Source organism: Barbus barbus (genome assembly GCF_936440315.1).
Source record: "Barbus barbus genome assembly, chromosome: 4".
Lineage (NCBI taxonomy): Eukaryota > Metazoa > Chordata > Actinopteri > Cypriniformes > Cyprinidae > Barbus > Barbus barbus.
Genome location: NC_136732.1, coordinates 34,902,632 through 34,915,526, shown reverse-complemented (window position 1 = coordinate 34,915,526; position 12,895 = coordinate 34,902,632). Strand labels below are relative to the sequence as shown.

Genomic DNA, 12,895 nt, shown 5'->3' with positions numbered 1-12,895 from the left:
AGAGGTGACGAGGTGAGGCGACAAATGGCAGATAATTGCCAAATGTTGATGAGCAAAGCTTGTCACATCAAACAAAAAAAGATTTGAGACTGTAAAGGTACTTCAGCTAAATATTTAGTGAAGGGTGTGAATACTTATGCAATGTACTTATTTGAGTTTTTTATTTTTAATAAATGTACAAAGTTGTGACAATTCTGTTTTTGCTTTGTCAATATGGTGTATGGAGTGTAGACTGATGTGGGGAAAAAAAGTGATTTAAAGCAGTTTAACATAAGGCAGCAGCATAACAAAATGTGAAAAAATGAAGGGGTATAAATACTTTCGCAAGGTAATGTAGTGTAGACACTGTGTTTTTATTACAACTGCTCGGTTTGTCTGAGCATCCCATCGGAGCATCATTAGCTTGCACAATAGTGTTATGCTTTCCAGATTCATTTTACAGCATTTTACAAACTTTTACTGCATGCAACTGTCGCCTTGCATCTACTATCCTTTTATGTCTGTTATTATTTTTAATAAGGAATTTGAGCCCAGATAGTCTGTTTCTTTGCATCTTACTAAATTTACAAAAATTCTGGCTTTAAAAACTGTAAAATATAATACCGTTCAAAAGTTTGCGGTTAGTATGATTTAAAAAAAAGAAAAAAAAAGAAAAGAAATGGGAAGTTAAGCAATTGACAGACATTTACATTGTTACAAAAGATTTCATTTAAAATAAATGCTGTTCTTTTGAAATGTCTATTTATCAAAGAATCATGAAAACAAATTATCACTGTATCACTGTTTCCACAGTAATATTAAGCAGCACAACTCTTTTTATTATTAATAATAATAAGAAATGTTTCCTAAGCACCAAATCAGCATATTATTATGATTTTTGAATGTTTATGTGACACTAAAGACTGGAGTAATTATGCTGAAAATTCAGCTTTGCTTTCACAGGAATAAATTATATTTTGAAGTAAATTAAAACAGAAACAGTAATTTTATTTATTTATTTTATTTTATATATATACGTTATCAAATAAATGCAGCCTTGTTAAGCATAAAATAATTTTTAAAGTCATACTAACCTCAAACCTTTACATGGTGGTGTGTGTCAAGTGCTACTCATTTAGAAGCTATCATTCTGATTCTGATCGTAGTCACATTAACCAAACTGAAATGAAAACTCAAGTGGCGGGGAGATTTTAGAGTTTTATGAATGGCAAGTCTCCTGGGCTAGCAAAAAACATTCCTCTGGGATCTGTCAGTGCTGAATAGTCTGCCTCACCTGTACTGAATGGTCTCTGAGGTGGTGGAGGCCCTCAGTTTAGTCATCAGGATCCTCACAATGTTGAAGAGAAAAATGAAGTTAATCTAAAGATGGAGAGAGGAAGAGAAAAAGCACTCGGTTTTGCACACTTGAATGCCAGATATGAATTATCAATTGAGATTACAAACATATATCATGGAAAATTTAATAAGATTTGTGAAAGGGAAAGCACCAAACAAATAAAAAATGCTAAATGATCTGCACACACCATATCTCATGAAACATTTGTGCAATTGGGTAGAGAATCCAAACTGTGCTGACTCACCAGTAGGACCAGGATCATGGGACCCTGATAAATATAATCAGTGTAAATGCCAGCCCGCTTCCCAAACCAGCACCTGCAGACATAATTATTATACATGCACATCACTAAGCCCAGAAAATTATTATACAGTATATAATATTTTGACCCCATTTCTTCAGATACGGCATAACTGTTTATCCGTGTAACAATATAAAGGGATTTTGAGATAATTATTTATTATTCTAGCAGAATGATTAAACAAGCAAATCTAGTGATTAAAGAAGATCCACTGAAAAAAAGCTTTTCTATATATAAATATATGAAAAGAAACAAAGCAGGGAAGGGAAGGCAGAAAATGTGTCCCTTGGGTAGATATGCACCAGATTTGTTAATCTTACAGTTCCAGTTGGGTACACAGCATAATCAAGACTGTCTCGGCTGAGTGTGTCAGTTTTACAGGAAGAGAGGAACATGTGGTGTTTGGGGATTCGTCTGAAAGGCAAAATCCTGTCATTTGTGGAGCTCAACCAAAGACATGCACGGGTTCATCCAGGTAAAACATGCCTCATGTTTTTAAATGTGCATGTTTTAAAGATGCTTTTCCGGCGCCGTCTACAACAGTACTTGAACAGTTTATCACATATTTAATTTGGTCTGGTTGATGTCTTCTTTGACCTCATGAATATATTTCTTTAATGTTTCATGCAACCTGTCATCTGTCAATTTTGGCTAGCCACTATTAAGGGGACAGTTCGCCCAAAAATGAAAAGTCTGTTATCATTTTCTCACCCACAAGTTGATCCAAACCTGTATTAGTTTCTTCTGTTGAACACAAAAGATGATATTTTAAAGAATGTTGGTAACAAACACTTGTAGGTCCCCATCATCTTGCACAGTATGGAAAAAATACCAAGAAACTGCTTACTCACATTCTTCAGCAGCTCTTTTGTGTTCAGTGGAAGAAAGAAACTCATACAAGTCTCGAACAAATTGTGAGTGAGTAAATGATGACAGAATTTTCATTTTTGGGTGAACTGTCCCTTTGAGTGAGAAATAAATTTTCTAAACAAAACCCACTAACCCACTAACACCCACCTTGATTAACAACAAATCCATGTACTATTATATGGTTAGCTGCATTTTATTATTAGCATTTAGCATTGTTTCCTTGATGTGCAGAACTCTGACACATTTTTGGGTCAAATGCACCAGTGGAGCAGCACTGCTCTACAGTGTACAGCAGATGTAAGTGAGAAAGAGAATTAGAGAGGTGTTAAGGACTGTTAACAGAGACTCTTAATTACTCTTGTGCAGGAAATGAAACTGTTTAGTTTGTTAGCACTTCAGAGCCTCCAATTAACAACTATTCGAATAAAGTTCAAATTGGACATTGTAACCTATTTCCTATTCACAGTCAAGGAAGAATAAAAAAGTCCACTTTTATCCATCCATTCTTCCATCATTCACCATCCATCATCAACCCATTATCCATTCATCAATCATCAATCATCCATCCATCCATCCATTCTTCCTTCATTCATTATCCATCATCAATCCATTATCCATTCATCAATCATCCATCATCCATCCATCCATTATCCATTATCCATTATCAATCCATTATCCATTCAATCAATCATCAATCCATCCATCCATCCATCTACAGTTTAAAGGGAATCTATCTATCCATCCATCCATCCATCTATGTGCCGTTCTTGCTTTATGTTTTATCTCCAGCACTGGTGAAAATACTTTCTTATATTACAATAATATCATATTTCATGTGCTTAATGTCATCAATGTCATACATGAAAAATGACTACTATATACCCTCTACCCCTATTTATTATGAATAAATTAACATTTCTCATTCATTGTTTGTTTGTAAAGTTTCCCATCTTGAGACTGAAGAAGCTAATGAGGGCATTAGTAGAATATCTGCCCTAATCGGTCCTTTTAAAGTGTCTAACAATAGCGTGTGTTTGTTCATTTATTTATGTTTATGTTTGTTTATTTGTGTTTGTTGTTGTTTTTTTTATTTCAGGGGGTCAATTTATACAGGAGATCTTGTGCTGTATATATCATGCCTTGACTATTGAAATCTATAATGTTTACATCAATTTCGTGAGTAGCAGGCGATAATTAGCCTCACTCAGAGCGCAGAATGCTTCTCTGGCTTTTTCGTGAATCGATAGTTTAATGACCAGAGTAGATGACAGAGCTAATTGGAGTTAATCTAACCTTTAATTGCTTTTATTGTAAATGAGTTGAGGCAGTTTGTGTGCTTTGAGTAAAATGCAGGAATTATACAAAGATAAAAAAGAAAGAAAATGGAAGAAAGCCTCAGCATGGGAGAAACTCACTTTTCATTGTCATAGTACAGCTTGCCAATGGCCCAAGCTACGATAATGGGGAATGGAATACCTGTGGAAAAAAAGCAGAGCAAATTTACACCCACTCTGAATAGTTTAAAAAATCAAAGACATTGTACAAAGAGTATAATTGATACTATTAAGGAACTGTGTGATAAATACTCGGCAATGAATCCAAGGCTTGTTTATTCGCATAATAACAATTCACCCATCGTTCAGAGGAGAACCTGATCAAATGAAGTTATTAATTTACAGTAATTTAATCACTGATGTACTTTACAGGCAACATGAAATCAGAAATGACCTTATTTGCTTTCTCAGTTCTTGTCCAAAAAATGTTTGTCTGCTTAATTTTTAATCATAATTACTTTCCTCTTTCATTATGTCATAAATCCAAACCTACATATCCTATATGATATGGAAGTAAAATAGATTGTGTACTGTGTTTCAGACCGACTTTAAAATACATTCTATAAAACAATCTGTCATTCTATGAAACAGGTGCCTTTCCCAGGTGATTTCATATTTTATTTTCTTTCTTAATAAGTCATAAGTTATTTCAATATACATGATGCAAAATCTGTATAATTTCCATCATAGTGCATCATGGGATACTTACACCAGCCTATGCAGATGAACATCCATTTCCTCAGTTTGTCGGTGGAGTATGTCAGTACTATGGCTGTGTGCAGATAGCAGCCCTCTCCAAACATCCAGAAGAAGTTGGTCACATGGAAATAATTATACGCTGCTGTAACCAGCCTGCACCAGATCTGAGAGCGATGAGAGAAAGAGGAATTCCAGTTAGATGTTTAGAAACTGTCCTAAATTGTGCCTGAGGAGATCACCATGCCACTTCTTGTTAGCATTCTCTGTTTTAAAATGCTTTTATTTTAATAGCTTAAGGAAATGAAAGCTTGTGTGTATGTGTGTTTGCTTATTTGGAAGGGTTACTCTTTATGACTGAAGCCGAGTTCAAACACCAAGCAGGGGATAAAACCTTTTTATTCCAAGAGAAGGGACATTACAGATGGGTAGATTGGGATGGGGCGTCTGAAACGAGGCCTCGGGATGGAACAGATTTAGATTAAAATATGATGAAAGCCAGTGGGTTATGGCTTTTCATGACAGGACTATCAGAAGCACAATACCTCTTAGGATGTAATACAGATGGTCAGTGTCAAAATGAAAGTCTTACTTCTGAATACGAAATCTTTAGGTTTTGGCAGATCAAAAGTAGTTTGCTTAGATTTGGACAATTCCAAAGGGAATTTTATAAATTGGGATTTATTTTTAAATTAAGAAAACAGTGTAAGCACTAGTGGTAATATCAAGATGTTAAGAGTTCAAATCCCAAAATCAGAGCTTCTCTGTTGAAAGGATATATTATTAGCCCGGTGTTTTACTTAATTTATTCAATCTGGCAACCATGTTTTGTAATTTGGAATTATTGCAATTAGGAATTTCACTGTTATAATATTTTTATATTGCTTGTGTTTCTTGAATGAGGCTAACTGAAATAATTTAATTTATAACAATCCTATTCAAACTGGATTTTTACACTAACATTTTATAGATTTAGTTTTCATCTTATTGGTAGGAAATATTATAAGTGTATAAATTAAATAGTTCATATGAATAAAATGCTTATCAATTTACAGAACTAATAAATTATACTAATTTCTACTTTAAATAAATGCCATTTTTTTTAACTTTCTATTAATCAAATAATCCTGAAAAAAAAATTATCCAGTACATTTGCTTTCACAAAAATATTAAGCAAACACAAGTGCTAAATAACAAAGCTGCATAAGCAAAAATAAATAAATAAATACATTTACATAAAAAAACCTTTTATATACTTAAAATGCTTAAATTAAGAAATAATTTAACAGAGAAACAAAAAACAAAAAACAAAAAAACGTGAAAGACAGAGATGTTATAATGACAGAACAGGATGGGAAAGCAGAGATGCTTCTGACATTTGCAGGAGACATCCACATCAGAGGGGCTTGTGTGTGTGTGCCAGCCCTCTATTAAATCCTGTTTAATCCCAGCCGCCGCTCCTTTGTTTTGGCCATATTTCATCACTGGTCAAATTGTTGTCTCATGAGAAGATAAAAAAAATCTGTCACTCTCGGCTAAAGATTGAAGATTACAGCTGTGCGTTATGACTGAAGTGGGAATTCAAGTGTCACAGAAATATTATACATTTTCAGAACTGAGTTTTCTTTAAATCTGTAAGAGAAAGCAAAAACTCAAAAAAGAGAAAGAGAAACTATTGAAAGGTTTATTGCTTCCCAGTATTAATCAGTGAGCTAATAGTCTATAGACCATTACATGCATTCTGTGGTAACGGAAATTTTGTTTCAACATGTGAAATAACGGAGGAAAATGAAAAGCTTCTTCAGTCATAAAGTCCTCTGGCTCTCAGAAGTACTTCAGCAGAATTTTACAACCGTCTTCCATAATAGGCCCCCTGGTGTGACAGGAATTTAGGACCATGTAGAGATTATAAGATTCTTTGGGATCTTTATTGTTAATTTAACAGTTACTTGCTGAACAATGTCTTTCATTATGCGTAAATTCTCCACAAAGTGACACTTTTCACAATAAATGTGTCATTTTGTGCTATAAAGCTCAGTGAAAAGCTGTTTGCTCTGACTTGTGAGCCGTTTCTAAACAGATGCATCTTGTACATGTAGAAAAAAAGACAATGCAAAGCTCAACCTCGTTAAGCAAAGAGGATTGAGTCAAGATGGTCTTTGTATAAACCAAGAGGCAACTGGGTTCACTTGCTTGAACTGTAATTGAAACGATTCAAAACAAGTGCATCAATGACATCGCGTATTTACACAGTTTCCTTCACATTTAAACAGCCTTCGGCTCTCCATTCTAAGAATGATCATTTTATTTCATCTAGACAGGTCGATGGAAGGCATTGGTCCACAAATCTTTTCTTACCACTTTTGAACATCTCAAAGGAGCTTTCTTTGAATGGAAACTAGGAAAATTAGGCCACTGCTGTCTGCACAAAGACCTGGAGGAATGCTTAATAACCACTTCAGCTTTTTGCTTCCTTTTTTAAGTTCCTCTCTAGGGGAGTTCAGAGGTAGAACTGATGTGCTGCCGTGCAAAATCTTAGCATGAAGATCCAATTAAGTCAGCCCTTGCATAAAATGCAGATAAACAGATACAAATTATGCTTTGGCAAATATGAAAGATAAGCATCAAGGACAAACATGGCACAATCAAACTCTGATACTTTCTGAAAAGCCATGTGCATCATAAAGTATGAGACTGAATTTGGATGTAGATGGAAAAGCCCCTTGGGACTGATATTGACGTGGCGGTAGATTAATTAATTGCTCGGCTCAGTTGATTAAGGAAGCACAGAAATGTGGAGGGTAATTAATTCTTGGGGAAGCATAGCGGATGGTGACTCAGGGGCCGAGCTGTTTGCATTCCCACCCAAAACACCCACCAACACACATCTAGTGCCAACAATGCCATACACTCTGAGGCTAGTTAGATTTCCATGTCTATTAGAGTGCAGAAATGGATACAGAGGTGTCAGGGACAGTTTTTGAATGCAATTAAATGAAAATGTGCTGAAAATTGACTCACCCTCAGACTATCCAAGATGTAGATGAGTTTGTTTTTTCATAACAGATTAAGAGAAATTTCACATTAGATCACTTGCTAATAACCCCCCTAAAAAAATAAACCAACTATAACCCACAAGTAACAGACACGACTCCATAAATCAACATATTGTGAAGTGAAAAGCTCCATAATTGTAAGATATAAATCCATGATTAGGGTGTTTTAACTTTAAACCTTTGCTTCTGGATAAAACACCAGTTCATAACCCATAACGCTTCCCCTAGTAAAACAGTCCATCCCCTGTTGTTCTCTTACATCAATTGTATCCACTGTGTGAATCTGTTTTTCAGATCTGTGCATATTTCTCTCCTGTTTCAGACAAGATGACTTTTTCACTGGAGAAAACATTATTATGGATTATTGACTTTGATTTTAGCTGGAAGCAACGGTTTGAAGTAAAAAAAAGTAATGGGTTTGTTTCTTACTAACATGCCAATTCTCACTTCACATGACATTAATTAATGGACTGGAGTTGTGTGGATTATTGTAAAGTTTTTATCAGCCGTCATTCTGATGGTACCCATTCACTGCAGTGGATCCATTAGTGAGCAGTAATACTACATTTCTCTAAATCTGTTCAGATGAAGAAACAAACTCATTTATATCTAGGAAGGCCCGAGGGAGAGTAAATTTTCAGCAAATTTTCATTTCAAGTGAACTATGCCTTTAATAAATGTGTGTTTGTTTGCATGTGTGCCAACAGAATGAGAGAATAACATGGGTGAAGAGAGAGAAATAGTGAGAACGAACAATGGATGGAACAAAAAGGTGGGTGTGCACATGTTGTGAGAAATAACAATGGATTATGTGTGCACTGCTTGTGTATTTTGAAAAGAAAAGTAATAGGAGGAGGAGAGAATATTTGTCTGCATATGTGTTTACTCACCACATTGCTCTCATGCACCTCTGGGTTCATGGTGAGCTGCACCACGAACCAGGTGGCATTTCGCAGTATAAATGCCGTAATCAGGTTCCAGTGGATGATATTTCTCAGACACCGGATACTCCTGAGAATGGAGGGGAAGGAAAGATGGAAGGACAGAAAGAATTAAGATGTTAGATGAAAAACACTCTTCCTATCAAGGCTTTTTGTTGTCTTTTTCACAGGGTGTGAATGCATTCACAGCATGACTTCATGTTGTTTTATTGGTAGATCCATTGTGCTGTTGAGTTTTCTCAGCATGCGGTCCCATCAGAGCACATTATGTTTATCTTTAAATGGCTCACCAACTGTGTGAAGCGGTTGCATCTTCAAGTAACGCACCTTTCATATTCAGAACTCATATGATATATATACACACAGGGTGTGTACTGATTAAAAATGTAGTCAAATTAGTCAGACTATATGCCCTTTAATTAAAAACAAAAAAACCTGTGATCATTTACTCATTCTCATGTTGTCTATATGATTTTCTATCTTCTGTGGAGCGCAAAAGAAGATATTTTGAAAAATCTTGCAACCAAACTATTTTGCTACTCTTTTTGGTCATTTTTTATGTTCCACAGATAAAATAATACAGATACAGGTAAAGCAATATAGGTTTGGTAAACTTTATGAACTGTCTTTTTTTGGGTAAACTATCCTTTCCACAACCACCTCTTTTAAAGTAAAAATGTGCTGTTTTCCCATCATCTTCATTCTTTTGTTTGATTCATATCCGTTACAATTTTGGTGTCAGGGTGAAAAGCAATGAAAAATGGTTTGGTACTTAAAAACGATAATAAACACGGTGCCTAACAGGCTTTCTTTGTGTGTTTTATACTGTTGAGAATGTCACCAGTGCCTCAAGAGAAACATTTGGATCGGGCTGCTGCTTTGAAAAGCTACATTCCAACATTTCAGCATTTTACAACAGGTTTCCTGGTTCTGAAAGGCTTTAGAAGAAGCTTCTCCAGTATGCAACACGCTAAACTGGCAGTCAGAATAGTGTCAATCTGAAGCAGGTCAAGAAGTTCAGGGCAAACTCAGTGCGCTTTGAGTAACCTTGGCTTTCAGACTGCCTGCCCAGATTTGTGTCATCAAGCGATGAAAGGTTTTGCCCTTACAGCTGTATATAAACACAGTCACAAAGGCTATTTACGTCACAATATTCCTTTATGTTGTATATTCTCATGTGTGCTGCAAGCTTCTATTTTTGCTAATGCATCTGATTAAAAATGTTATAACTGGCTGTTTTGTTCTGTACCGCCTTGCGACTGAGTGAGAATTTGTTATAGAATGACGTTTGTTTGGCCTCAGGACTGTTTATATGTGACATCTATCGGGGCGTCATGCTGCTATTTTTTGTAAGGGGACTTCAATGCTAGTCCAGACTCAACTTTGCACCACTGGCAAGATAAAACAAGAAAAAAGAACAACCACTTTTTAATAGTTAAGGGTAAGATGTGTTTTTATTAGCATGCGAGAAGACTAGTCTTCAGAACATTTTCAGAAATAAATGAATCAAAATCACATCTGAACTTGACAGTCAGCGGTCCTCATGCATTTTCATTCTTTCACAGTGTGTTGTAAATTATTTTTCTGCTTCTCTCGCATTCTCTTAAGTTATGGCATAAATAACAGCAGTGTGACTCAAAGGTCAACTTGCCTGTGATATCAGCTTCAGGCTGGAGCCGGTATTTACGACTGACCAAAGCCCAACGGTGACCTCAAAATCAAAGCAGTCAATCAAAGCAGTCATCATTTTTAGATAAGCAGAAGAACTTCCCGGATCAGAAGAATAAAAGAAGAACTTACAGAAGCATGAGTAAACTCAGCAGTAGTTTCTCAGTGCCACAAACATATACCAACAGGGTCAAAAGCCAACAGAACTGATTGAGCAGCCAAAAATGAGAAGAAAGCACCATTAAAGAACTCTATTTTGAGGAATGTAGATTGACGCTTGATGTAGGACAGTCCATAATGTCACACGTCATCTCCATAATGATCCCATGAGACACATTTATTGATATTGAAGGAAAATGGGCTGATGTTCTCCATGCATGTTTAAGGTTGAGTTATGCTAGATGAAATGCACCCTGAAACATGAGGTTTTATTTCTTATCTACTTCCCTGGAAATGTTAACCTGCTGAGGGTTATTAAGCGACGATGAACAGATACATGACACTGATTTTACATCACATATTTAACCCAGTTTCTCATATTTTATTGATTAGTTTAAGTTCCATTGGCTGCTGGACAGGGACATAATGTTTTCATGCATGTTTATGCTCGTAAGAGCTGATTAATATCCAACCTTCACTCTCTCTATGCGCCTCTGACCTCTTTTCCAATTAACTCTGACAGCTCAAAGGAAACAAACATAAAACAGAGAGATAGAAAAAAGATGGAGGTTTTGTTGAATTCACCTCAAGCAATAAAATGTGCCAATCACATATCCTGTCAAATAACAATGAAACGGGATCTTCCATGACAATAAGCTGTCATATGTTTAAATAAAAACCTAATGCATTTCACATTCACCTCAGATCCACAAACATGTTAGTAAACACACAAATCCCATAAACACACAGTGAGCAGTTGCCTCAGTGGTGCATTTATGTGTCATCTCAGCAGGAAGCTGCTAGTCTGGGGAAATTCATTTACTGCAAAGGATGCAAGGAAACATTATGACATTGCTCAGTCAAGTCAAGTCAAGTCACCTTTATTTATATAGCGCTTTTAACAATGTAAATTGTGTCAAAGCAACTGCACAATATCAAAAAAGGAAAATAGTGTGTCAATAATGTAAAATGAAAAGATTAAAAAAAAAGATTTTCAGTTAAAGGCATTTCATTATTGAATTCAGTGATGTCATCATCCAGCTCAGTTCAGTTTAAATAGTGTCTTTGCAATCAGGTCGAAGATATCGCTGGAAATGAAGTGTCCCCAACTGAGCAAGTCATCTGATCCTGGACACGGACTGAGAAACAGTATATAAGCAGGCAAATATTAGCGTAGATGCCATTATTCTTATGATGTAATGAGTACATCGTGTGTTATGGGGAGTGTTCCCGGTTCCGGTTGATCTAATTAATGCAGCCTAGGCAAGGCAAGGCAAGTTTATTTATATAGCACATTTCATACACAGTGGTAATTCAAAGTGCTTTACATAAAAGAAAGTGAAATAGACATTAAAATCAATAAAAACATGGAAATAAAAATAATAAAAACAAGAAATTTTAAAACTATATAGAAAATGATTTAAAATAAATTTAAAGAAAATTATTATACATAAAATTTATTGCAGTCAGTTCGGACATATAGCACAGTGCTCATTCAACAAATGCACAGCTAAACAGATGAGATTGAGTCTGGATTTAAATGTGGCTAATGTTTTAGCACATCTGATCTCTTCTGGAAGCTGGTTCCAACTGCGGGCCGCATAATAGCTAAACGCAGACTCCCCTTGTTTTGTGTGAACCCTTGGTATTTCTAACTGACTCGATCCTAATGATCTGAGTGGTCTGTTTGGTTTATATTCAGTGAGCATATCAGCAATATATTTAGGTCATAGGCCATTGAGTGACTTATAAACGAGTAAAAGTACTTTAAAATCAATCCTAAATGTAACTAGAAGCCAGTGTAAGGACCTGAGGACTGGTGTGATATGCTCAGATTTTCTGGTTCTAGTCAGAATCCTGGCAGCAGCATTCTGGATGAGCTGCAGTTGTCTAATGGTCTTCTTGGGAAGGCCGGTGAGGAGACCATTACAGTAATCCACCCTGCTGGTGATAAAGGCATGAACAAGTTTCTCCAAGTCTTGATTGGAAACAAAACATCTAATTCTTGCAATATTTTTGAGATGATAGTATGCTGATTTAGTTATTGCTTTGACATGACTACTGAAACTAAGGTCTGTCTCCAGAATCACCCCAAGATTTCTGACTTGATTTTTAGTTGTTTGACCCCTAGAGTCAAGGTATGCATTCACCTTGAGAACTTCATCTTTGATTCCAAATGCAATGATTTCGGTTTTCTCCTTGTTTAACTGAAGAAAGTTCTGGCACATCCAACTTTTAATTTCATCAATGCATTGGCAGAGGGAGTCAATGGGGCTGTAGTCATTTGGAGATAAGGCTAGGTAAATCTGGGTATCATCAGCATAGCTGTGATAGGCAATTTGGTTCTTCCTCATTATCTGACTTAGTGGGAGCATATACAGGTTAAACAAGAGCGGTGCAAGAATTGAGCCTTGTGGGACTCCACATGTCATGGCCATCCACTTAGACTTATGCTCTCCTATACTCACATAATAACCTCTCCCTTCTAAGTATGACCTGAACCATCCTTTAACGGATTTGAATAATAGAAGTGT

At 35.9% G+C, this 12,895-nt stretch overlaps 1 protein-coding gene across 1 annotated transcript in view; it reads right to left on the bottom strand.

Moving 5' to 3' along the window:
• Nucleotides 1–12,895, bottom strand: part of LOC306868759 (corticotropin-releasing factor receptor 1-like) — a gene marked incomplete at both ends in the record, with an annotated part of 130,125 nt that overhangs the window by 16,114 nt on the left and 101,116 nt on the right. Inside the window, 5 exons of the mRNA XM_079415095.1 lie at nt 1,274–1,359; nt 1,581–1,653; nt 3,923–3,983; nt 4,551–4,704; nt 8,484–8,604. Coding sequence (XP_079271221.1) covers nt 1,274–1,359; nt 1,581–1,653; nt 3,923–3,983; nt 4,551–4,704; nt 8,484–8,604 — 495 coding nt within the window. The remainder of the gene's footprint in view (nt 1–1,273; nt 1,360–1,580; nt 1,654–3,922; nt 3,984–4,550; nt 4,705–8,483; nt 8,605–12,895) is intronic.